The 27,944-nt window shown below is 40.9% G+C and overlaps 1 protein-coding gene across 1 annotated transcript; it reads left to right on the plus strand.

Moving 5' to 3' along the window:
• Positions 1-110: 110 nt before the first annotated feature.
• Positions 111-27,494, plus strand: pisd (phosphatidylserine decarboxylase). Its single transcript, XM_079256110.1, has 9 exons — positions 111-171; positions 512-555; positions 634-770; positions 16,991-17,125; positions 17,205-17,306; positions 21,706-21,829; positions 23,942-24,088; positions 24,152-24,312; positions 26,790-27,494. Exons 1-9 carry the CDS (start codon positions 119-121, stop codon positions 27,057-27,059), a joined length of 1,173 nt encoding a protein of 390 aa, XP_079112236.1. The 5' UTR covers positions 111-118; the 3' UTR covers positions 27,060-27,494.
• Positions 27,495-27,944: the final 450 nt, after the last annotated feature.

A 27,944-nucleotide genomic window follows, 5' to 3' on the forward strand; every position in this document is an offset into this window, starting at 1 on the left:
TGAACAACGTTGTACGAGGCAGCGTCTACCTATATTATGTCTATGAGACGAGGCGACGTTTACGTATATTATGTCTATGTGGAAGCCAACAACTTCATTCGTCACTTCCGCAACCAAGATGGCGGCAGCCTGTTGGCGTTTGGTGCGCGGAGCTCCGCGCGCCTTTTGCAGGTACAGAAACGTCCATCTGAACGTCTGAAAATAAAGTTGCTCAGAAAAACACTCGCAGAGCTCAAACGTCCGCCAAGGCCTTTAGAAAGTTCCTGTTCTGTATAAATTAAAGTGTATTGGATTTTGAAAGGGTTTATTTGTATTATTATGGCTTTATTGTTATCTTAGTTGAAATGGTCTCAAAATGACAACAATAATCACTTGGCTTAATATTACTTATCTATCGCAATAATTTCTGAGACTCGCATGGCAGAATTTGTTACTGTGACAGGCCTAGTTTTGGGTCATGTGATGAGATCATTAACTCTGATTGGTTCCTGACCAGCTGTTTGTGTTTCAGAGTTTTATTGCAAAACTTCAGCCAGCAGCGCAGCCTGACCACCGGTGAGTCCCTGGACTCCGTCTGGAACTCGGATTTTGTCATTAAGCTTCCAGACCAATCAGCTTTCTCTGCCCTCCCAGGTCGTGGCCTTGTGCCCCGCCCCCGCCCCCTCCCCTTCCTGTTGGTGACAGGAGGTGGTTACCTTGGTTACCAGCTTTACTGGAAAAAGGACTATTCAGATGACGAGGCACCACCGCATTTGGCCTCACCCACCCAGGTAAGCAGTTTTCTGTTTGTTACTAATGGACCTGGGTCCAGAACTGGGTCTGTAATCAGGTCTAAACCCAGTTTCAGGACCCGGTAAAGACCCGATTCTGTACAGTGTGCAGAACTCAGTCTACACCTTGTTCTATCTCCGGTCCCCAGAACCAAGTCTATAACTGGTCCCCTACTGGTTTCAGAGCCTGATCTATCTCTGGTTCCCAAAACCAGGTCTATAACTGGTCCCCTACTGGTTTCAGAGCCTGATCTATCTCTGGTTCCCAAAACCAGGTCTATAACTGGTCCCCAACTGGATCCAGAACCTGATCTATTTCCGGTTCCCAAAACCAGGTCAATAACTGGTCCATACTGGTTCCAGAACCTGATCTATCAACAGTACCCAGAACCAGGTTTATAACTGGTCCATACTGGATCCAGAACCTGATCAATTTCCGGTTCCCAAAACCTGGTCAATAACTGGTCCCATCCTGGTTTCAGAGCCCGATCTACTGCTGGTTCCCAGAACCAGGTCAATAACTGGTCCCCTTCTGGTTCCAGAACCTGATCCATCGCCAGTTCCCAGAACCAGGTCTATAACTGGTCCCCTCCTGGTTTCAGAACCTGGTCTACTGCCAGTTCCCAGAACCAGGTCTATAACTGGTCCCCTCCTGGTTTCAGAACCTGGTCTACTGCCAGTTCCCAGAACCAGGTCTATAACTGGTCCCCTCCTGGTTTCAGAACCTGGTCTACTGCCAGTTCCCAGAACCAGGTCTATAACTGGTCCCCTCCTGGTTTCAGAACCTGGTCTACTGCCAGTTCCCAGAACCAGGTCTATAACTGGTCTCCTACTTGTTTCAGAGCCTGATCTATCTCTGGTTCCCAAAACCAGGTCTATAACTGGTCCCCTACTGGTTTCAGAGCCTGATCTATCTCTGGTTCCCAAAACCAGGTCTATAACTGGTCCCCAACTGGATCCAGAACCTGATCTATTTCCGGTTCCCAAAACCAGGTCAATAACTGGTCCATACTGGTTCCAGAACCTGATCTATCAACAGTACCCAGAACCAGGTTTATAACTGGTCCATACTGGATCCAGAACCTGATCAATTTCCGGTTCCCAAAACCTGGTCAATAACTGGTCCCATCCTGGTTTCAGAGCCCGATCTACTGCTGGTTCCCAGAACCAGGTCAATAACTGGTCCCCTTCTGGTTCCAGAACCTGATCCATCGCCAGTTCCCAGAACCAGGTCTATAACTGGTCCCCTCCTGGTTTCAGAACCTGGTCTACTGCCAGTTCCCAGAACCAGGTCTATAACTGGTCCCCTCCTGGTTTCAGAACCTGGTCTACTGCCAGTTCCCAGAACCAGGTCTATAACTGGTCCCCTCCTGGTTTCAGAACCTGGTCTACTGCCAGTTCCCAGAACCAGGTCTATAACTGGTCCCCTCCTGGTTTCAGAACCTGGTCTACTGCCAGTTCCCAGAACCAGGTCTATAACTGGTCCCCTCCTGGTTTCAGAACCTGGTCTACTGCCAGTTCCCAGAACCAGGTCTATAACTGGTCCCCTCCTGGTTTCAGAACCTGGTCTACTGCCAGTTCCCAGAACCAGGTCTATAACTGGTCTCCTACTTGTTTCAGAGCTCAAATAAAGTTGTTCAAAAATAATTTTTTTCCCAACATTTTCTTTATTGATTTTTCATCAACCTCCCAATAACATACAGAAATATGAGTGCTTTCACATCAAGGGAAACATTATAGGTATCTTAGTTATTTTCCTCTTACATCTCCAATATTCAAATCAGGGACATTCTAAGTTGAAAGCACAGAATATATAAAAAGAACACAAAAAAAAGTCTTACCAAAAAAAAAAAACAAAAAAAAAAAAAGAGAAGCAAGAATAAAGAAAACTGCATAAGGATACTCTTTTAAGTAAACGTTAACTCAAGCTATTTTACTGTTGTTCAAAGATGCAAGCATGACAGTACCTATCATACAAAGTAAAAAGTTGACATTTCCAGAGATAAAACTGGAGGACCCTGCAGACTACGCTTCATCCACTTCCCTCTCCACTTCTCCTAGATCCACATTCTCCACATATTCCATAGAAAGACCCCAGATGTTCTGAAACAGTGCTGCTTTCCCCTTTACACTATAGGTAATCTTCTCCATAGGTAAGGTTATGGACATTTCCTTGATCCATTTCATGAATTTTGGTTTCTTAGAACTCCAGCAGAGTGCTATGACTCTCTTTGCAAGCAATAACCTTAAATCTAGGGCAGTAATAATTTTCCTCGACATATGTTTATTATGGTAGAAACCTAGAAGATATCATTTAGGATTGAGAGCTAATTTTGTACCTAATATGGTCTCTAAAGCTTGTTTAATCTCCTGCCAAAATTGTTGAACTTTATTGCATGTCCAGACAGTGAAAGAAAGTCCCTCTCTCCTCTCCACACCTGGTACACAGGTCTGGGATGCTACCATTGTAGCTTTTCTGGAGTCACATAGGTTCTCATTAGCCAATTATATTGAAGTACTTTTAGTCGTGTATTGGTAGTGTGTGTTTGTGCTTCAGCACATGCTTTTTCCCAGTCCTCGAAGGACAAATCCTCCTGGAAGTCGTCCATCCAGGCACTAAGTTTCTGCAAGGAAAAATCAGAAGAACTATTTTCCAACAAGCTATATAACTTGGAGATAATTCCCTTCCCAAAACCTTTATCTTTCATTTCCCTTTCCAAAATTGATAATGGAGGAATTGACACATGCTGATTTTGAAAAAATCTAATAAAGTTTCTCACCTGTAGATATTTAAAGTAATATTTTCTTGGAATATTGTATCTGATAATCAGCTCCTCAAAAGACATCAGAACCAAATCCTCTGGTCCCATGAGGTCCCCAACTGTCTCGACACCTTTTTCAGCCCACTTCCTAAAACATGGATCTGCTTTGGAGTAAAGAATTGGTTACTCCAGATAGGGCTGAAGCAGGACAAAGAGGAGGATTCTCCTAAATAATTCCTAACCTGATGCCAAATCGTAATCATATTTCTAACTAGTGGATACTGGGTAGGGGGGAGTGGCACTGTGCTTGTTACAATATTCATCCAAGAAGGCAGGGATTTATCTGTAAAGTAATATATCATTGTCCTCAACTGAGCAGCCCAATCGTGCCAGAGTGGATTGGAGCACCTGAGGCCTCCTCTGTCGTATGGTAAATACAAGAGAGATAGGCGTAGCCTGGGTCGTCTATTGTTCCACAAAAAGCTTCTTCGGGAGGGAAAATAAACTATATGGAATATTCTGAAACAGATACAAAAGTTTGGGCATTACATTCATTTGAAGAGCATTAATTCTTGCAATAATCGACAAAGGCAAAGAGTTCCATCTATCTGAAGAGGTGGTAATTGAGTCTATCATGGGAGTGTAGTTAACCTTAACAGTGTCATTTATACACGGTACTATTCTATTTCCCAGGTATGTAAAAGAATCAACTTTTTTTTATATTGGAAAGAGTTTCCTGGGTGGTTTCTTTCTGCTGAATTTAGTAACATCAAAGATTTGTTTGTGTTCACTTTCTATCCTGATGTCCTTCCAAATGTTTCTATTAGATCTAACACAGCTGGGATAGAATTTAGCTGTTTTCGCTAAAAAGAGAATGACATCATCAGCAAATGAAGCAATTCTGTGTTCTTGCTGGGTTACAGACAAACCAGTAATGTTTTCATGAGACCTCACTGCAATAGCGAGCGGTTCGATTGCTAGAGTAAACAGCAAAGGGGACAGCGGACACCCCTGCCTACATCCTGTTTAATCTCAAATGGTTTGGACATAACCCCATTTGTTAGTATTTCAGCATAGAGTTTGTTATATAGAAGCTTAACCCAACGACAAAATTGGTCTCCACAGTCAAATATTTTTACAATTTCAAATAAGTAGGGCCATCCAACTCTATCAAAGGCCTTTTCGGCATCCAATGATAGCAAAGCGGTGTCTGGTTTATCTTCCAGACTATAAAGAATATTCATCACTCTTCTCACATTATGGAATCTCTGTCTACCTACAATAAATCCATTCTGGTCACTAGCTATTATTTCGAGCAATATTTTCTCCAGTCTTCGAGCCAGAAAGTATCTTCAGATCCACATTGAGAAGACTTATTGGTCTTGGGTTTCACATTTATTGCAAGGTTTGCCAGGTTTGGGTAATAAAGTTATCATACCTCTTCTTGGCGAGATGGGAAGAATTCCCTTTTCAAATGAATCTGAGAACATGTTAAAGAGGGGTAGCAATAACTTGGCTTTAAACATTTTATAAATTTCAATTGACAGCCCATCTGGACCTGGGGCTTTACCTGTCTTCAAGTGATCTATGACTAAGGAGATTTCCTCCTTGGTTATAGCTGCACCAAGATCTGCACCGATGGATTCTGAAATGTTTGTCATTTGGAGGGCATCTAGGAAGAAATTTTGCTCTTGCTCACTATGTATTGTGTCTGAGCTATATAATGTTTCAAAGAAGACTCTAAAGTTTTCATTAATTTCTAAAGAGTCAACAATTGTTTTTCCATCACAATTTTTTATTGAAGTTATATTTTTATCATTTTGCAGTTGTCGGAGACGCCAGGCTAGTAATTTCCCAGATTTTTCCCCCTGGTCATAGAATGTCTGTTTAAGATGTAAGAGTTGTGAGGCTGCTTTAGAGGCAGAAAGTTTATTATACTGAGTTCTTAGTAAAATGAGTTTTCTATGAGTATTTGGACATTGTGTTTGAAACTACTCCCTCTCGATCAATCCGATTTCTGTCTCCAACTCTTTTGTTTTTTGATAAGTTTGTTTTTCCTTATTGCTGGTAAAGCTAATTATCTGACCTCGAATGTAAGCCTTACAGGCTTCCCATCTTGAGAAAGGTGGGGTTTTATCTGTTAGTTTCAAAAGATATTAATTAGATTGGTTATCTATAAAAGGTACAAATTCGGAGTCTAGGAGCCATTTTTGTTGGAGTCTCCAGCAAGGAGGATCCCTCCTTAGTCTTAATTCTTCATATAGTAATGAGTTTGGTGCATGATCAGACACTAAAATATTGTCATAGTGACAGTCCCTTATTTTATTTATTTATTTATTTAATTTCTGAAATTAAAAAATAATCAATATGTGAATATGATTTGTGTGCATTTGAGTAACAGGAGTAGCTTAAACCTTTAGGGTTCATATCTCTCCAGATATCCATCAAGTCAAGTTCTTTCATAAAATAATGAATTCTTTGTCTACTCTTACAATGTGAGTTATCAGATCCTGAGCTTCGGTCCAGGTCTGGATTCAGTGTACAATTAAACTCCCCTGCTATAATATAGCTATCAGGCAGGGATGAGATTGTGAAAAAACTTTGGATCATCGATGTTTGGTGCATAGATGTTTACAAGGTTTATTTTTTCTGTCATAAGTATGCCTTGTAAAATAATAAACCTCCCATTTTTATCTTTAATAACCTTTGTTACCTGAAGTGGTATAGACCTTTTAATCAGAATCATAACACCTCTTGTCTAAGAAGTGAAGGGTGCTGTATATATGCAGCCCTGCCACCTCCTCCTAATCCTCCCCTCCTGACTAGATATCAGATGGGTTTCTTGAAATAACATAATATCAGAGTGTAGAGATTTCACCCTAAACATAACCTGCTTCACTTTCCCAGTCTTTGTAATCCTCTGCCGTTCCAAGATGACACTTTAATTTTTAATCCACCAGACATAGTATTGGATATAAAATGGGGTTTCCAGTGCATTTAAAATATTTAGAAGAATAGAGTAACCTCAATGAAAAACTAAAAAATTGGATGTTTAAAACAACATCAAAAATAAAGAACAGAACAATGAACCCCTCTTAACTTCGTTTTGTTAGCCACCCGCTCCCCTTTTGTGTTGTGGATACCTGTCTAATAGCTACAGGTTGTTCCACCCAGAAGTGAGGATCAACCAACTACGCCTGAATGTCTTATTCTTTAAGCCCACCCCGCTACATCAAATCTCATTATTAATGCCTTCAAAACATCAGATTATTGACAATGACTGTAGTTCTCTAGGCTGACAAACTGAATATACTTTGCTAGCTTTCATTTGTCTTCTCTTTTTTTCTTTAATATTACACATCTTATAGCCATACCCACTCATTACCACATGGTGATGTTTACATTTTCTTACCATGGTCCACTTTCTGCTTTCAGAGTTCTTACAAAGCTCTCTGCTTCAGATGGTTGGTTAAAGATAGGGGACTGGCCGTTGCAGGTCACCAGCAGCCGTGCGGGAGGTATCATGCCGTATTGAATGCCCATAGCCAGAAGCTGCTGTCTCACACCATCAAACTCCTTATGTTTTTTGTGTCCCCCGTCTGTGAGATCTTCGTGAAATCTCACTGGATGATTCTTGAATAGAATTTGTCCCTTCGCTCTGGCAGCTCTTATCATGGTTGCTTTATCCTTGTAGTTTAGAAACTTCATAATAAGAGCCCTTGGTGCAGCAGCGTTTGAAGTATTATTTTGACCGATCCCATGTGCCCTCTCAAGTTTCAGAGCGGTGCATATTGGCGCCAGGCTGTTAAGTTTAAACCCTTAACATAATTATTATTAAATAAGCAGGGAGACCAGACGAGACGATCTTGTTTAACTTGCAAGGAGGCTCATCTCAAAAGCCTGAGCTTAAAAAAAAAAAACCTCAAGCCATTTATTGAAAGATGCCATGTGACATTCATACAAGTTGATAAAATACAATGTGTATTTAGGTGCACGACTGTGCATGTATGTGTGCAACTTCAGTCCATGTGAATGTGTTTGCACAATCCGTGTGTGTGTGTGTGTTTTCTTGGTTCAGTAGTCCAATGCGTATGTGTGCTCTTCTTCCCCTTAGCCATCCTGAAAGGAACCAAATGTTCATCAAGTTTGGTCAGACCAGTGTTAATTTTGACATGAGATTTTGAATTTAGTTTTTGTCATAATTAAGTCATCATAATTCCCTTAGTTATAGTTCAGTTTTAGTCGACTAAATATCATAATATAGTTGATTAAACTACAGTAGATTGAGTTGACTAAAATAAAAATGAAAATGTAAAATGATTTTTCAAAACTTCCATGAAGTGCTTGAAGTTTGTCTAAATACTGACTTTCAAATTTGACCATTTAATACAAACACAGATTTTACTTAAGTGTTTTTTTTTTTTTTTTTAACTTTGCCTTTCTCTTTTCTCAAAATAAAATAGGAACATTTGATCTGCTCTCCTCAAAAAACAGGCATTGTTCATGGAAGAAAAACAAACAAACATGGAGACTCCAGGTATTTTTCACATCAATACTGTGAAAGAGACAGAGAACTAGTTTGGATGCAAAAAACAGGTAAAGCACCACATTTTGTTTTCATTTCTGATTATATCATAAACTGAAACTTCTGATAACCTTCAAAGAAAAAGTGTAATACACTTGTCATCAGGCCTTCACTCCCTGGACAATTATTCCAACATATTAAACTAGAAATATGTCACTTCTGCCATTTAAAACAAAGTATTTAATCCAAGGTGTATTTATGTATAGCAAAGAAAAAAAAAGACTTATTTCCAACAGGTTATTAAAACCAATAACAAATAAAACAGTTTTCAAAAAGTGGTGCAGTCAGTGCAATCCTTATAACATTTTCACCATTATAACATCATCCATCAATGAATGGACATAAAAAAAACAGTTACTGGCAAAGAGAACAGCTCTAAATGCCCCCAAAACAAAAATAAATCTAACTTTAAATCAAAAGCATTTTTTTACTAAGTACTGCAAATATAAGATTTATTTGTTTTGATTCATTTTAAGGAAAGCACTTTGTGCCAAAGTGACCTTTGCTCTGTTGCGTTTCCCTCCTGTGAGGTCTCCTGTTACACTAAACGCCGTCTCTGCAGAGGCTGGAGAAGCTGGCAAAGCCAAGAGGTCGAATGCAGACGGTTTCAGGCTGGGAAGAAGAGAATCACTCTTTTCCAGCCAAAACTGTGTTCCTGTGTCACATGTGACTGGTTGTGAAAGCTCTTCCGTGTATTTTCTGATTTGCTGCCTGACAGTGTTTGTGGAGGTCCTCTGTCGAGGTTTTGTGCAGCATTTAGAGAGAAACCTGAAGATTGGTTTCTTTGATGTGGCTGGTACCACTTCTGGTTCCTTCCTGTTTTCTTCTCCATGATCTTCAGACTCATCCCCATGTTGCAAGTGTGTCTGTGTGGACTGGACCACACACTCCTCTGCCTGTTTGAGCAGTTCCTGAATATTTACAGGGTTTCACACACATTAGGGTTGACAAAGCAGGCAGCTGCTGCAAGTGCTGAGAACCAGTGGGCAAACCGAAGATTTATACTTCCTTTCATTTTCTCTGCAAGAGTAGCAAGATCCCGATAGCTGGTGTTCTCTTCAACGTCAGCGAGGTGGCTGAGCAGGTCCAACAGTGCGGGACAACCAGGGACATGGACAAGGGTTTGGGGATGTTCTGCAAAAGGCAGTAGCTCATGCAAGGACTTCACCTTCTGCCGTTCACTAGGGAGCAAGCTGTCCCAACTCACGTCATTTGCTGTTTGGCAGACTGAGTCTTTTACTTTGAGGAGACGTGCAATCATGCTAAATGTGCTCGACCATCGCGTGGGGCAGTCATAACAACGAGGCCACACTCATCCAAGATCCTTTGTGTTGCAACAGAAGACCTCCGAAAGAGTTTCACCACCGACTTGCTTCATCCAGGAGTCTCTTGCCTCCTTCTGCATGAGGTGGACCACAAGCCGTGGGGAGGGCACCACACATGGCATCCGTTCCATGTTGACATTGTGGTACCTTAGTTACAAAAAAGGAAACAAATGAACAAAAATATTAAAATGGTTTATATTCAACCCTATTATAATATAAATATTATCAGTTCATAGATGGAGATCATAAAGAAATTATAAAGATGCAATTCTAGAAATAACACAATAACACTCTTGATCTGGTTCTAACATCTGGTATTGAGACTGATAAGCTCAAAGTATTTCCTCAAAACCCTGTCTTGTCCGATCACTTCTTATTAACCTTTGAATTCACTTTATTTGATTCCTCACTGACCAAAAATAAATTCTACTATAGTAGATGTTTATCAGACAATAATAATACAAAATTTAAACAATCAATTGAATCAGTTTTTTCACATCTACCATGTGTTAGCATGACCGAGAGTCCCCCTTTAAGCTTTACTCCTGCTCAGATTGATCAACATGCTGATACTATAACAGCTTCAATGCGTACAACCTTGGATAATGTTGCTCCCCTAAAGAAGAAGAAATTAGGTAAGATTATGAAGGCTCCCTGGTTTAATTCCCAGCTTCGAGCTCTAAAACAGGCATCAAGGCGTTTGGAAAACAGATGGCGATCATCAGGACTAGAGGAGTCTCACTTAACCTGGAAAGAAAGTTTAATCGTATACAAAAAAGCCTTACGTACGGCAAGAACAGCTTATTATTCATCATTGATAGAGGAAAACAAAAACAACCCTCGGTTTCTTTTCAGCACTGTAGCCAGGCTTACTAGGAGCCGGAGCGCTGTGGAGCCATGTATTCCTTTCTCACTTAGCTGTGATGATTTCATGTATTTTTTCAGGAATAAAATTGACACTATTAGAGATCAAATTCACAATATTCTTCCTTCTACCTATAATGTTGAGCCTGTTGTGGTCTCCGAAGCATCCTTAGAACCAGGATCTGACTTGTGTCTAAATAGTTTCTGTCCTGTCCAACCCTCTGAATGAACTAAAATAATAGCTTCATCTAAACCATCCACCTGTATCTTAGACCCTCTCCCAACGAGCCTCTTTAAGGACATTTTCCCTTTAATTAATACATCACTACTAAGTCTTATCAATATGTCTTTAGTGACAGGATATGTACCACAATCATTTAAAACTGCTGTAATCAAGCCTTTACTTAAAAAGCAATCTCTGGATCCAGAGGTGATAGCAAATTATAGACCTATATCTAACCTCCCGTTTATGTCCAAAATTCTGGAGAAAATAGTTTCAGCTCAGCTACATGCCCACCTGAGCAGAAATAATTTATGCGAGGAGTTTCAGTCAGGATTTAGAGCTCATCATAGCACTGAGACGGCATTGGTGAAAGTTACTAATGACCTTCTTATGGCCTCAGACAAAGGACTTGTGTCCGTACTTATCTTGCTTGATCTTAGTGCTGCATTTGATACAGTCGATCATAACATTCTGTTACAGAGACTAGAACAGGTGATTGGAATTACAGGTACAGCGTTAAGCTGGTTTAAATCATATTTATCTGATAGACTTCAGTTCGTTCATGTAAATGACAAGTCCTCCTCACAAACTACAGTAAGTCATGGAGTTCCTCAAGGTTCTGTACTTGGACCAATACTCTTCACGCTATATATGCTCCCTTTAGGCAAAATTATTAGACAGCATGGAATAAACTTTCATTGTTATGCAGATGATACTCAACTATACTTATCCTTTAAACCAGATGAAACAAATCAGCCCGACAGGTTACAAAATTGTCTCATAGACATAAAGACTTGGATGTCTAGAAATTTTCTCCTCTTAAACTCAGATAAGACTGAAGTAATTCTTGTTGGATCTGAAAAACTCAGAGCTAAATTTTCCAGTTTTGTAATGAACCTGGATGGCATTACTTTAGCTTCCAGTGCTACAGTGAGAAACCTTGGAGTAATATTTGACCCTGACCTGTCCTTTGGCCCACATATTAAGCAGGTTACTAAAACAGCCTTCTTTCATTTACGTAATAAAGCCAAAATTAGGGACATTCTGTCTCAGAGTGATGCAGAAAAACTGGTTCACGCTTTTGTTACTTCGAGACTAGATTACTGTAACTCTCTATTACTGGGCTGTCCTAAATATGCCCTGAAAAGCCTTCAGCTGATCCAGAATTCTGCAGCCAGAGTCCTGACCAGAACCAGCAGGAGAGATCATATTTCTCCAGTTTTAGCCTCTCTTCATTGGCTGCCTGTTGAATCTAGAATAGAATTTAAAATCCTTCTCCTTACATATAAAGCCCTCCACAACCAGGCACCACTATATATCAAAGACCTCATAGTTCCTTATATACCAAGCAGAGTACTTCGTTCGCAGACTGCAGGCTTACTTGTGGTTCCTAGAGTCTCAAAGAGCCGAGCAGGAGGCAGAGCCTTTGGTTATCAGGCCCCTCTCTTATGGAATAAGCTCCCAGTTAGTGTTAGGGAAGCAGACACCCTCCCCACCTTTAAGACTAGGCTGAAGACTTATCTTTTTGATAAGTCATATAGCTAGGGATGGTTAGCATCCCTTAGTTATGCTGCTATAGGTTTAGACTGCTGAGGGACATTTCCTGATACACTGAGCTTCTTTCTCTTTATCTCTCTCTTTTATCCCCCCCCCATAACAGTGTTGCATCATTAACATGTATGTCTCCTGTCTCAGCAGGTCTCCCTGGCCGGGAGTAGCAGTTCCTGTTGTCTGTTGTCTTTCTGTCCTCTTCCCCCCACACAGCAGAGGCAGATGGCTGCCTGTCCTGAGCCGGGTTCTGCCGGAGGTTTCCTTCCTGTTAAAAGGGAGTTTTTTCCTTCCCACTGTCGCCAGTGTGCTTGCTCAGGATGGGAGATTGAGTTGGACTCAACTCAATCTGTTGGTTTCCTTATATAGGCTGTTATGAATTGGCTTTCATGATGTTTTCCCCTCTGTCTGTAAAGCGTCTTGAGATGGCATTGCCGTGATTTGACGCTTTATAAATAAAGTTGAATTGAATTGAATTGAACATACAGCTCCAGCTTTAGTCGTGCAAAACAAGTTATCATGTAAAACAAACTTCAAGAAATGGCTCACCGTATTTCATCCGCTTCCAGTTCAGGGTCACTCTCCATCATGGGGTATTCTTCTGAATCCTCGGAGGTGACTTCTTCCCCCTCTGATGGGGTTTGTTTAAACGCTGCCACCATATTACTCCCATTGTCTGTAATCACTGGAATGATCTTCTCATTTGGTACATCCCACTCTTGCATACATTTATCCACACATGCTTTTATTGACAATGCAGTGTGTGGATGGGCTACTTGTTCCAGAGCCAATAATATGTGCTCAGGTTTATTTTGTTCAACACAAAAGTAGCATGAACTATTAGCCAGGAAAGAAGCAGTCAATCCCTTTTAGTTCCACAAGTCAATCCCAACAGATCCTCTCCGAGCAGCAGCCAATCTTGTCCTGAATTTTTGTTTTTCATCTTCATAGTGTTTGTCTATCAGGTTTCTTATTTTAGTTTTCTTTGGAACAGTCAGCTTTCTATCAACAGCCTCCATCGTGAGAAGGAAGTCCTCATCTTCAATAGTAGTGACTGGTAGTCCTGTTCACCCTATCCATTTAGCAATTGCTTTCTCAACGTTCACTTGTTCTTTAGAGTCTATAGAAAAACTTTGAAATGCAGCTGAGATATTCTGTTGGGTAGCTGTGGCTTTCTTTGCAGCTGGTGCCCCGCTGTCGTCACATGAAGGTTTCAGTAACTGTTGGAAAAATAGAGATTATAGAAGTTTAATTTTTTCTTTACAAACTCTAACATTTTAGAATTATTCATGCAATTTTTGATTAATCACATCAACTACATAAGTAATTACTTGATCCAAAAGTAACTAACTCTTTGCAAGAGTACACCATATAAAGCTCAACGTAGCGTTAGCATGCTTACCTTCGCATGGATTTCTGGATGACTGGTCTGCAAATGTTGCTTCAAGTTTGTTGTGTTTTTGCCGGTAATAGTCGCTCCACATGGTTTACATCGCGTCTTGTTTTCGGGTGCATCATACGTGAAATTTGTCCATACATCAGCTCTTCTTTTTCTCACTGGAGTGGACGTTGTTTTAAGATCTCATCACGAAACGCAGGTGAACTGTTTATAGCATCTTAAGGTAACTGTTTGGTTGCTGCCTCGCTATGCCTGAGCGTGAGTTCTGATTGGATGGCTTTTCCATTTCTCCCACCTTTACACACATTAGCCCGTGTTTTGATTGGATGTCGTTGTTTTCATGTATTTGTTGTCTAATTTTTATTCGTTGCTGAAACTGTCAGTATATTTCGTTATAGTTTTCATCCATGCGCGCTGGGGTTTATGAAGTTGTCGTTTTGTTCTTGTCTGAAAAAATAAGTCGTTGACAAAGATGAATATATTTCATCAATAAAATTAACACTGGCTCAGACCACTCTGACCTTTGCATGTAGCTGGAATGTCCTGTTTATTCAAACAGCAAGCAGAGCAAAACTTTTAACTTGTACATGAAGGTAAATGAAGAATATACCAATATAAGATTAATAACAGATTATCATAATATGAACTGAAAATAATATAACAAGCTGAAATTCCCAACACAGGCCAAGAGCCTCCGGTAGCCAGCCTTCCAGAAAGGCGCACGCACCTTCTCCCTCAGCGCCATCGGGTAGATTAACAAGTCTCAGGTTAGATCGTCGTGACCTGGTCTCCAAATCCAGCAGCTTTTCCTCGAGCTCTTTATTTCTTTTTTCAAGTGCCTGAAAGTTTACTGGCAGGTTGGTGACGTTGTCCTCTGCTGCAGACTTCGGGATCTCCGCCTCACCGACCCGTTCAGCACATTCGTTAACCTCTTTCTTCACATTCTCGATTGCTGACAAAATACCGTCTAGTTTGGAGGAAAAGTCGGATTTAAAATTTGCAATTGCAGCAAGTATTGTGTCTGAGTTTGCTCCAGTTGTATTTTCCCTCTCATTTGATTTGCAGTTTTCCGTGTTCATTACATCACTTGTTTGTGTTAGCTTCGTGGCAGCTAGTTCCATTGCTTCGACTGGGTCGGCTTGGTGGTACTTTTACTTGGTTTCTTTTGCGAATAAGGCATCATTGCTTTTCCTTTCCCTGCGGGGCAGGAAGGGGAGGAGGGGGAAGAGGAGGAGGAGGCGGGGCTCTTTTTCATTAATGCTGCGTAATCTGTCATTTCCTCCTCCTCCTCTCTGTCCTGACCAAACACGCTGTCCGTCGTCTCCGGAACCCTCCTTCTCCTCCTGATGTTAGCGGCTTCGCCGTTGTCTACCTCATGGTGAGGTTCTTCTGTCACCGCCGTGGCAACAATGGTGGCGAGCGGCGGGGGCGTGGCCTGCTGCGGCAGGTGAGGCCACAGCGAGCAGGCGACGGAGACCGAGCTGTAGCCGGAAGAGGACTGAAGTTGAGACCCAGCGCCAGATTCAGGTGGGAGGAGAGACGAGGTTTTTATGTCACCACACGGTCCTACTGGTTCTGGATCTGCTAGAAAACCCCAAACAGAACCAGAACACCTGGACCCTAGAGCTTCCTGTCCATTTCCAAGGAGACGCTATTAGTTGTTTGGATCAACAAACAAGCACTGATCCAGGGTCCTGGTGAGACGAGAGGGTTCGTGGGTCCTGGTAAAGTGACATTAGCCGAGAGAGAGTGAGTCAGCAGACATTAGATTACACTGTTGGGAGAGAGAGAGAGTTGTTAGATTAGATTATAATAGGAGGGGGGGGTACACTCTAAATATGATTTGTGTGTGTGTGTGTGTGTGTGTGTGTGTAGGCAAATGCTGCCTGAGCAGGTTAGCTGTTTGAACCTTAGCTAAGCTTAGTGACCCTCAGCAGCTAATCCTCTGCTAACCTGCTAACCCAGTTACTTAACAGCTAACACACACAACTCATCTGATTGGTTGACGAATCATCAACTGATTGCAACCGTTTGCAGAATTAGAACCAGAACCAGAACCTCCTGTCCAAGAGAATGACATGGTTCTGGTCTTGTTATTGGTAAAAAACGTCCATCAGGTCATTAGTCAGCTGGTTAGTAGGTAAGAGTAAACAAACGTAAGTAAATAATGACAAGTAAACAAACATCAGTAGACGAACATTAGTCAGCTGATGAGTAGGTAACGAGTACATAGATGTGAGTAAATACAAGTAAACAAACGGAACACGAGTTGTTGGCGTACAAAACACAAATACACAAGCGCGAATTAACAAACGAGTAAATGAAGACAAGTGACGACAAAAAGAGAAGTAGAATTGGCTACTCTAGCTATTACTAGAGTAATACAAGTAAACAATAAATAAGTAAGAAACATGAGGCAACAAATGCAAATTGAAAACATGAGTAAATAACTTGAGTAAATGAACATTCGTAATGGTGAGTATTCCAACGTGCCTATAAACCCCAGACTGTATAGAAAAGATGGGCGGAGCCTCCGTGACGTCACCCGTAGGTTTCTGAAGAGCTGAATTGAAGCTCGGTGGGCGGTTCCTACCATCGCCATCTTGGCAGGGGCATGTGTGTCGTCTCGTCCCGGAAAATACAAATATGGGCAAAGAGGTGGAGCTGAGAGGGGGGCTGTGAGCGTCATGGTGGATGATTGACATCCAGCGAACTCCGAGCTTTCTGTAGCTAAAAGCTAACCGAGCTAACCTGGAGATAACAGGAGCTAACCAGCTAATGTGAGTAAGTAATCATGAGTAAACTAGCATGAGTAAATAATGATTAACCAAATGTGAGCATTAATCACGAGTAACCCAATGTACGTAAATAAATACGAGTAAACTAATGTGAGTTAATACAAGTAAATAATACACAGACTTTTTGTGATTATGTTTGCTTATTCTTAGCATGTTAGCTTTTTGCTGCTGTTAGTACCTTATTCCTCCTGTACAAGCCCCGGCCCCTGCACACCTGTGGTTTCGTGTCACTTCTGTTTCTATGGCGATTTGGCGTGATTTGACATGTTTACTTCTCATGTGGCATAGCTACAGCTTAATTCATCGCTGATTCTTTTTCCTCCTCCTTTGGTCTTGTTAAATCTCGTTTAATCTTATAATCAGACTCCAGGTACCTCGTTTGGCTCTCCGTCACCGTCTGAGCACACTCGGTAATGGCGTCTGTCGGCCCGCTCCATGGCGCCGCCGGCCAATCGCCTTCCTTGGCTTCATCTTGTCTGTCAATGCTCTTCGGCCTTTGGCCAATCGGGTAAGGATGGCTGGCCCTCTGATTGGCCGAACGGTGACCATATTCCTGCAGCTCTCGACCTGTTGAGCTCCGTTTTCTGTCTTTAATTTTAAGAAGTCAAGATGACAAAACGTCACCTCAGATAGTTTGGACTGGGCTGCGACAGCCTAATCATTAATAATATTGTTGATCTCTGGCCTCCCTCACATGCATGTGTTTGCTGCTGCAGGTGGCTTTTTACCGCTCATTCCCAACCCGCCTTTTGTCCCGAGCCTGGGGTCGTCTGAACGGCGTGAACCTGCCCACCTGGCTCCGAAAGCCTGTCTTCTCCCTCTACATCTGGACCTTTGGGGTCAACATGCAGGTATGTTCTCTGGTGTCCCAACATCCTGATGTTCGCTTGTTCAGTTTTCTGTCTGGTTCTGATTCTGTTTGTTCGTCAGGAAGCAGCGGTGGAAGATTTACATCAATACAGAAACCTCGGTGAATTTTTCCGCCGACGTCTCAAACCTGCAGTACGACCAGTTTGTGCCTCATCCTGCCTGGTGAGCAGGTCTATACCTGATCTATAACTTAGAGTCTGATGTAGAACTAGATCTATAACTTAGTGTCTGATGTAGAACTAGATCTATAACTTAGTCTGATGTAGAACTAGATCTATAACTTAGTGTCTGATGTAGAACTAGATCTATAACTTAGAGTCTGATGTAGAACTAGATCTATAACTTAGTCTGATGTAGAACTAGATCTATAACTTAGTCTGATGTAGAACTAGATCTATAACTTAGTCTGATGTAGAACTAGATCTATAATTTAGAGTCTGATGTAGAACTAGATCTATAACTTATTCTGATGTAGAACTAGATCTATAACTTAGAGTCTGATGTAGAACTAGATCTATAACTTAGAGTCTGATGTAGAACTAGATCTATAACTTATTCTGATGTAGAACTAGATCTATAACTTAGAGTCTGATGTAGAACTAGATCTATAACTTAGAGTCTGATGTAGAACTAGATCTATAACTTAGAGTCTGATGTAGAACTAGATCTATAACTTAGTGTCTGATGTAGAACTAGATCTATAACTTAGAGTCTGATGTAGAACTAGATCTATAACTTAGCGTCTGATGTAGAACTAGATCTATAACTTAGAGTCTGATGTAGAACTAGATCTATAACTTAGAGTCTGATGTAGAACTAGATCTATAACTTATTCTGATGTAGAACTAGATCTATAACTTAGAGTCTGATGTAGAACTAGATCTATAACTTCGAGTCTGATGTAGAACTAGATCTATAACTTATTCTGATGTAGAACTAGATCTATAACTTAGTCTATAACTAGATCTATAACTTAGTCTGATGTAGAACTAGATCTATAACTTAGTCTATAACTAGATCTATAACTTAGTCTGATGTAGAACTAGATCTATAACTTAGAGTCTGATGTAGAACTAGATCTATAACTTAGAGTCTGATGTAGAACTAGATCTATAACTTAGTCTGATGTAGAACTAGATCTATAACTTAGTCTGATGTAGAACTAGATCTATAACTTAGTCTGATGTAGAACTAGATCTATAACTTAGAGTCTGATGTAGAACTAGATCTATAACTTATTCTGATGTAGAACTAGATCTATAACTTAGTGTCTGATGTAGAACTAGATCTATAACTTAGTCTATAACTAGATCTATAACTTAGTCTGATGTAGAACTAGATCTATAACTTAGTCTGATGTAGAACTAGATCTATAACTTAGTCTGATGTAGAACTAGATCTATAACTTAGAGTCTGATGTAGAACTAGATCTATAACTTAGTCTGATGTAGAACTAGATCTATAACTTATTCTGATGTAGAACTAGATCTACAACTTAGTCTGATGTAGAACTAGATCTATAACTTAGCGTCTGATGTAGAACTAGATCTATAACTTAGAGTCTGATGTAGAACTAGATCAATAACTTAGTCTGATGTAGAACTAGATCTATAACTTAAGAGTCCGATGTAGAACTAGATCTATAACTTAGTCTGATGTAGAACTAGATCTATAACTTAGCGTCTGATGTAGAACTAGGTCTATAACTTAGTCTGATGTAGAACTAGATCTATAACTTATTCTGATGTAGAACTAGATCTATAACTTAGTCTGATGTAGAACTAGATCTATAACTTAGTCTGATGTAGAACTCGATCTATAACTTAGAGTCTGATGTAGAACTAGATCTATAACTTAGTCTGATGTAGAACTAGATCTATAAGTTAGAGTCTGATGTAGAACTAGCTCTATAACTTAGTCTGATGTAGAACTAGATCTATAACTTATTCTGATGTAGAACTAGATCTATAACTTAGAGTCTGATGTAGAACTAGATCTATAACTTCGAGTCTGATGTAGAACTAGATCTATAACTTATTCTGATGTAGAACTAGATCTATAACTTAGTCTATAACTAGATCTATAACTTAGTCTGATGTAGAACTAGATCTATAACTTAGTCTGATGTAGAACTAGATCTATAACTTAGTCTGATGTAGAACTAGATCTATAACTTAGAGTCTGATGTAGAACTAGATCTATAACTTAGTCTGATGTAGAACTAGATCTATAACTTAGTCTGATGTAGAACTAGATCTATAACTTAGTCTGATGTAGAACTAGATCTATAACTTAGTCTGATGTAGAACTAGATCTATAACTTAGTCTGATGTAGAACTAGATCTATAACTTAGTCTGATGTAGAACTAGATCTATAACTTAGAGTCTGATGTAGAACTAGATCTATAACTTAGTCTGATGTAGAACTAGATCTATAACTTAGTCTGATGTAGAACTAGATCTATAACTTAGTCTGATGTAGAACTAGATCTATAACTTATTCTGATGTAGAACTAGATCTATAACTTAGAGTCCGATGTAGAACTAGATCTATAACTTAGTCTGATGTAGAACTAGATCTATAACTTAGTCTGATGTAGAACTAGATCTATAACTTATTCTGATGTAGAACTAGATCTATAACTTAGAGTCTGATGTAGAACTAGATCTATAACTTATTCTGATGTAGAACTAGATCTATAACTTAGTCTGATGTAGAACTAGATCTATAACTTATTCTGATGTAGAACTAGATCTATAACTTAGAGTCTGATGTAGAACTAGATCTATAACTTAGAGTCTGATGTAGAACTAGATCTATAACTTAGAGTCTGATGTAGAACTAGATCTATAAGTTAGTCTGATGTAGAACTAGATCTATAACTTAGTGTCTGATGTAGAACTAGATCTATAACTTAGTCTGATGTAGAACTAGATCTTTAACTTAGTCTGATGTAGAACTAGATCTATAACTTAGTCTGATGTAGAACTAGATCTATAACTTAGTCTGATGTAGAACTAGATCTATAACTTAGTCTGATGTAGAACTAGATCTATAACTTATTCTGATGTAGAACTAGATCTACAACTTAGTCTGATGTAGAACTAGATCTATAACTTAGAGTCTGATGTAGAACTAGATCTATAACTTAGAGTCTGATGTAGAACTAGATCAATAACTTAGTCTGATGTAGAACTAGATCTATAACTTAAGAGTCCGATGTAGAACTAGATCTATAACTTAGTCTGATGTAGAACTAGATCTATAACTTAGCGTCTGATGTAGAACTAGGTCTATAACTTAGTCTGATGTAGAACTAGATCTATAACTTATTCTGATGTAGAACTAGATCTATAACTTATTCTGATGTAGAACTAGATCTACAACTTAGTCTGATGTAGAACTAGATCTATAACTTAGTCTGATGTAGAACTAGATCTATAACTTAGAGTCTGATGTAGAACTAGATCAATAACTTAGTCTGATGTAGAACTAGATCTATAACTTAAGAGTCCGATGTAGAACTAGATCTATAACTTATTCTGATGTAGAACTAGATCTATAACTTAGCGTCTGATGTAGAACTAGGTCTATAACTTAGTCTGATGTAGAACTAGATCTATAACTTATTCTGATGTAGAACTAGATCTATAACTTAGTCTGATGTAGAACTAGATCTATAACTTAGTCTGATGTAGAACTCGATCTATAACTTAGAGTCTGATGTAGAACTAGATCTATAACTTAGTCTGATGTAGAACTAGATCTATAACTTATTCTGATGTAGAACTAGATCTATAACTTAGTCTGCTGTAGAACTAGATCTATAACTTAGTCTGATGTAGAACTAGATCTATAACTTAGTGTCTGATGTAGAACTAGATCTATAACTTAGTCTGATGTAGAACTAGATCTATAACTTAGAGTCTGATGTAGAACTAGCTCTATAACTTATTCTGATGTAGAACTAGATCTATAACTTAGTCCGATGTAGAACTAGATCTATAACTTAGTCTGATGTAGAACTAGATCTATAACTTAGTCTGATGTAGAACTAGATCTATAACTTATTCTGATGTAGAACTAGATCTATAACTTATTCTGATGTAGAACTAGATCTATAACTTAGTCTGATGTAGAACTAGATCTATAACTTAGTCTGATGTAGAACTAGATCTATAACTTATTCTGATGTAGAACTAGATCTATAACTTAGAGTCTGATGTAGAACTAGATCTATAACTTAGAGTCTGATGTAGAACTAGATCTATAACTCTGAGTCTGATGTAGAACTAGATCTATAAGTTAGAGTCTGATGTAGAACTAGATCTATAACTTAGTCTGATGTAGAACTAGATCTATAACTTAGTCTGATGTAGAACTAGATCTATAACTTAGTCTGATGTAGAACTAGATCTATAACTTAGCGTCTGATGTAGAACTAGGTATATAACTTAGTGTCTGATGTAGAACTAGATCTAAATCTTAGAGACTGATTTGCTTTAAGACCCAGCTGGGACTGGATTGGTCCTTTTCATCTGGTTCGGATCTTGTTTCCAGATCTCGCCAGCTGATGGGAAAATTCTCCATTTTGGTCGTGTGAAGAATTCTGAGGTGGAGCAAGTGAAAGGGGTTACCTACAGTCTGGAGAACTTTCTGGGTCCACAGTTGAAGCACGCTAAATGTAAGAGCACATCCTCCCCAACCTGGCACACACCTGGAAATTCAAATCACACTTAGCAGATGTTGCAGAATATCTGCTAATAGGATGTTTAAAGGTGGCGTATGTAAGATTTTAAATATTTTCAAAATAAATTAACTAAAAAATAACTACAATCATAATTAAATGTTAAATGTTTGCCTACCAGGGAAAAAAAAAAGTGCTTTTTGTCATTTGTCATTAATTAAACTTGTAATTTAAAAACGAATCAAATATGGACAGGCTGGAACCTACATGTTTTTAAAAAAACTATCTAATTATGATTGTAGTTATTTTATTAGTTAATTTATTTTGAAAATATTTAAAATCTTACATACTCCACCTTTAAGGATCACGGTTAGCTTTTGTAGGCGCTATTTTAACGTTAGCTGTTAATGTGGGAGACTGTGGTTGTAGCGTTAGCTGCTAATGTGGGAGACTGCAGTTGTAGCGCTTACTGCTAACGTGGATGACTGCGGTTGTAGCGTTAGCTGCTAATGTGGGAGACTGCAGTTGTAGCGCTTACGGCTAACGTGGATGACTGCGGTTGTAGCGTTAGCTGCTAATGTGGGAGACTGCAGTTGTAGCGCTTACTGCTAACGTGGATGACTGCGGTTGTAGCTTTAGCTGCTAATGTGGGAGACTACAGTTGTAGCGCTTACTGCTAACGTGGATGACTGCGGTTGTAGCGTTTGCTGCTAACGTGGATGACTGCGGTTGTAGCATTTGCTGCTAACGTGGATGACTGCGGTTGTAGCGTTAGCTGCTAATGTGGGAGACTGCGGTTGTAGCGCTTACTGCTAACGTGGATGACTGTGGTTGTAGCGTTAGCTGCTAATGTGGGAGACTGTGGTTGTAGCGTTAGCTGCTAATGTGGGAGACTGCGGTTGTAGCGCTTACTGCTAACGTGGATGACTGTGGTTGTAGCGTTAGCTGCTAATGTGGGAGACTGTGGTTGTAACGTTAGCTGCTAATGTGGGAGACTGCGGTTGTAGCGCTTACCACTAACGTGGATGACTGCGGTTGTAGCGTTAGCTGCTAATGTGGGAGACTGCGGTTGTAGCGTTAGCTGCAAATGTGGGAGACTGCAGTTGTAGCGCTTACTGCTAACGTGGATGACTGTGGTTGTAGCGTTAGCTGCTAATGTGGGAGACTGTGGTTGTAACGTTAGCTGCTAATGTGGGAGACTGCGGTTGTAGCGCTTACTACTAACGTGGATGACTGCGGTTGTAGCGTTAGCTGCTAATGAGGGAGACTGCGGTTGTAGCATTAGCTGCTAACGTGGATGACTGCGGTTGTAGCGTTAGCTGCTAACGTGGATGACTGCGGTTCTAGCGTTAGCTGCTAATGTGGGAGACTGCGGTTGTAACGTTAGATGCTAATGTGAGAGACTGCGGTTGTAGCGCTTACCACTAACGTGGATGACTGCGGTTGTAGCGTTAGCTGCTAACGTGGATGACTGCGGTTGTAGCGTTAGCTGCTAATGTGGGAGACTGCAGTTGTAGCGCTTACGGCTAACGTGGATGACTGCGGTTGTAGCGTTAGCTGCTAATGTGGGAGACTGCGGTTGTAGCATTAGCTGCTAACGTGGATGACTGCGGTTGTAGCGTTAGCTGCTAACGTGGATGACTGCGGTTGTAGCGTTAGCTGCTAATGTGGGAGACTGCGGTTGTAACGTTAGATGCTAATGTGAGAGACTGCGGTTGTAGCGCTTACCACTAACGTGGATGACTGCGGTTGTAGCGTTAGCTGCTAATGAGGGAGACTGCGGTTGTAGCATTAGCTGCTAACGTGGATGACTGCGGTTGTAGCGTTAGCTGCTAACGTGGATGACTGCGGTTGTAGCGTTAGCTGCTAACGTGGGAGACTGCGGCCTTAGCATTAGTAGTTTGTCTCTTACCTTACAAATAATTCCACTTGATTCTTCGAGATTTATCTTGACAAGACTGAAGCCATGCAGTGTTTTGTACATTTTCACATGTAAACATCTAAAAAATTTCAGACGTATGGTTTTTCAGACAGGAAGACATTGGAGTGGTGACTGGAATAATCTGTCAGGTAAATATTTGTTTTCAGGTCTCATCTCTTCTTCCTCAGACTCGTCTTCATCCTCCTTTCAGGAGCACCTCCTGTCATCTCCTGACAGCGATCTCTTCCATGTGGTGGTATACCTGGCTCCAGGTGACTATCACTGTTTCCATTCGCCCACTGATTGGAAGGTGGAGCTTCGCCGTCACTTTCCAGGTAAGTTTTGGTGTTTTCTTGGTCTTGTCTGCCCAGACTTCATGTTGTTTCTGTTGTCTTCAGGCTCACTGATGTCCGTGAACCCAGGGGTGGCTCGCTGGGTCAAAGAGCTGTTCTGCCTCAACGAGCGGGTCGCGCTTACCGGCCAATGGAAACACGGCTTCTTCTCATTAACGGCAGTCGGGGCGACAAACGTGGGCTCTATCAGAGTGTACTTCGACCAGGTGACCAGACTTTTTCTTTTCTTGTTAGCAGGACGAGACTTTAGTTAAAAGTAGATGATGAAAGGATTGTCGTGTTACATTAAGCTTGTATAAAACAAACTTGAACACACCTTTGAAAGGGTTCAAATACTTAATTTTATTCCATCAAAGCTTTGTTCTCGCGGACAGTTCTCCACTCATCGGGCTGGCAGAACTTTTTTCTTGCGCGGCTCCGAGAAGTATCATGTGATTGGTCGGACATGTGAGGTGGGCGTGGTTAAAAAGCATGAAGCGGAGTTGCTGCTTCTGCGTGTTTGCTGTTGCAAGTAAAATGGATTGTTTTGATAAAACAGCGTTTTAATGCCACTTTTTTTTTTTTTTTTTTTTTTTTTTTTTTTTTGGTCTTGTCCAGCATTTAAGCAGCAGACTGATGTTCTGGATGTTCTGCTGAGCAAATTTATTTTGCCAAGGGGAACTTTTATAGATGTAATGATCCCCTTGTATTTCTTGATTCTTATTTTATTTTTCTATTTGCTTTGGATAATAGTTTGTATTGCAGAGTTTACGCTGCCGGACCGGAAAGGACAGAAAGGGCAGAAAGAGAACAGAATAGAGAACATAAAAAACAAAAGAAAGAGATCATTCATATATATATATATATATATATATATATGTGTATATATATATATATATATATATATATATATATATATATATATATATCCATATGTGTGTGTGTGTGTGTATATGTATATATATATATGTGTGTGTATGTATATGTATATATATGTATGTATATGTGTGTGTGTGTATATATATATATATATATATATATATATATATATATATATATATATATATATATATATATGTATACACTTGCACATATATTGTATGTATATATATATGTGTATATATATATATATATATATATATATATATATATATATATATATATATATATATATATATATATATATATATATATGTATGTATACACATGCACACAAGCCAACTCTACATTCATGGTCCCTGTGGAGAACAAAACCATTGACAATCAGGAGGACCAGAAACTAGCAAGTTAAATCAAAAGAGAGCTACCTGCTGTTAATGAATAAACTTGCTGGATGACTCAGTGACTGTGACACATGCAGAACATTTAGAGTTAACCCTTTAATGCCACATTTTTACATGTGGCATTAAAACACTCGGACCCAGCCACGCCCTGACGCGTGCACAGAAAAGCACCCGGAGAACCCAAACCAAGCAGGGGGGCGTGTAAGAAGCTAAAGAGCATCAGGTCTGCAAACATCGTACCAACATCCATTAAAACCTTCCATTAACTCCGCGTTCCTGTCACCTGATGTAACCCAGTGGTGTTACGCCCGGTTCCTGTCACCTGATGTAACCCAGTGGTGTTACGCCCGGTTCCTGTCAGCTGATCTAACCCAGTGGTGTTACGCCCGGTTCCTGTCAGCTGATCTAACCCAGTGGTGTTACGCCCGGTTCCTGTCAGCTGTTCTAACCCAGTGGTGTTACGCCCGGTTCCTGTCAGCTGATCTAACCCAGTGGTGTTACGCCCGGTTCCTGTCAGCTGATCTAACCCAGTGGTGTTACGCCCGGTTCCTGTCAGCTGTTCTAACCCAGTGGTGTTACGCCCGGTTCCTGTCAGCTGATCTAACCCAGTGGTGTTACGCCCGGTTCCTGTCAGCTGTTCTAACCCAGTGGTGTTACGCCCGGTTCCTGTCAGCTGTTCTAACCCAGTGGTGTTACGCCCGGTTCCTGTCAGCTGATCTAACCCAGTGGTGTTACGCCCGGTTCCTGTCAGCTGATCTAACCCAGTGGTGTTACGCCCGGTTCCTGTCACCTGATCTAACCCAGTGGTGTTACGCCCGGTTCCTGTCAGCTGATCTAACCCAGTGGTGTTACGCCCGGTTCCTGTCAGCTGATCTAACCCAGTGGTGTTACGCCCGGTTCCTGTCACCTGATCTAACCCAGTGGTGTTACGCCCGGTTCCTGTCAGCTGTTCTAACCCAGTGGTGTTACGCCCGGTTCCTGTCAGCTGATCTAACCCAGTGGTGTTACGCCCGGTTCCTGTCAGCTGATCTAACCCAGTGGTGTTACGCCCGGTTCCTGTCAGCTGATCTAACCCAGTGGTGTTACGCCCGGTTCCTGTCACCTGATCTAACCCAGTGGTGTTACGCCCGGTTCCTGTCAGCTGATCTAACCCAGTGGTGTTACGCCCGGTTCCTGTCAGCTGATCTAACCCAGTGGTGTTACGCCCGGTTCCTGTCAGCTGATCTAACCCAGTGGTGTTACGCCCAGTTCCTTACGCCCTAGTTTTACACTGTTTGAAAGCAGAGCTGTAACGCCGGTCTGGATCGGTTACCGCGGTAACTCAGCTGGGACTTGTTGGAGCCTGACAGATTCTGAATCTGGTCTGGTCTGGATATTCCTGTTCTGTAAACCAACCGGTTTGAACCTGTTTCCTTCCTCAGGAGCTGCAGACCAACAGTCCCCGCTACAACAAGGGTTCTTTCCATGACCGCAGATATGTTGCAGAGGGCGACCAGGTGACAACGACGGCAGGTGAAGGGGCCGTGGTGTTGGTGGACGGAGGGGGCGTGACCTTACAGAAGGGGGACGCCGTGGGGGAGTTTAACCTCGGCTCCACCATCGTTCTGCTGTTTGAGGCTCCCAAAGACTTTACCTTCAACCTGCAGCCTGGACAGCGAATCAGAGTGGGAGAGGGCATCGGTGGCCTGTGATTGGCTGTAGACTGTGTGTGTGTGTGTGTGTGTGTGTGTGTGTGTGTGTGTCTGTGGGGGGGGGGATGTTTTTATTTGATCATGGAGACTCAAACTCCCAGAATGCTTTGTGTCTGAAGGACAAAATGCCAAAGCTCTGTCTGTCTGTGTGGATGTCTCTCTCCCTGCAGCCAAACAGAAGGTTTCCTGATCTGATGACCGTTTGGATGTTTTCTGTTTTCAGCTTAACCTTAGTATCAGCTAACACCTCAGCCAAGCAGCTGATTGGTGGTTGGCTAGCAGGGGGCGTGGCCACACTTGGTGACAGTTCCTGTGAAGACAAAAAGTCTGTTTTTTTTTCGTCCTAATCTTGTAAACTTTTGTATAATAAATAAAAATCTCTAATTCTTCCAAGCAGCTTAACTATTAACAAATTTCATTTATACCAAAATTATAAGACCCTCAAGATAATTTTGTCAAGAAAAAAGACATTCTGTGAAAGAAGCGTTGTTTTGTTTCCAGTTGTAATAAAGTGCTCATGTGACACAGTACTGCTGATCCGCACCAGGTGGGACCTCCATGGTTGTGTCCACAGGTTCCAGTCCTGACAGGTATGAGAATGCCAGGTCGGAGGAAGGGTTGGAGAGGATGAAGGACACTAAACCAGAGTCCTTCCCTCTTCCTGCTAACAGGAGGTTAAATGGGTGCTTTTCTCTGAGACAGACGTCAGAGAATCAACCCAAAATAAAGTGATGACCCGATTTCAGATTAAATCCACTGTTTGGTAACAACCAGAACCGGGACAGTAGCAAGGAGGCTGTCTCCATCCTGAGAGGTTCGGTGACCCAGAAACACCACATGGCTGTGTCTTCACTTACATCTGGTTCAGGTCTGGTTTAATTCCAG

This window comes from Telmatherina bonti (genome assembly GCF_933228915.1).
Source record: "Telmatherina bonti genome assembly, chromosome: 17".
Taxonomy (NCBI): Eukaryota; Metazoa; Chordata; class Actinopteri; order Atheriniformes; family Telmatherinidae; genus Telmatherina; species Telmatherina bonti.

Excerpts from the sequence above, each read along its gene's own strand:
- pisd (XM_079256110.1), top strand. The coding sequence starts at position 119 with ATGGCGGCAGCCTGTTGGCGTTTGGTGCGCGGAGCTCCGCGCGCCTTT. Across the intron at positions 172-511 it reads GCTCCGCGCGCCTTTTGCAG|AGTTTTATTGCAAAACTTCA; the intron begins GTACAGAAACGT and ends TTTGTGTTTCAG. Across the intron at positions 771-16,990 it reads ATTTGGCCTCACCCACCCAG|GTGGCTTTTTACCGCTCATT; the intron begins GTAAGCAGTTTT and ends TTGCTGCTGCAG.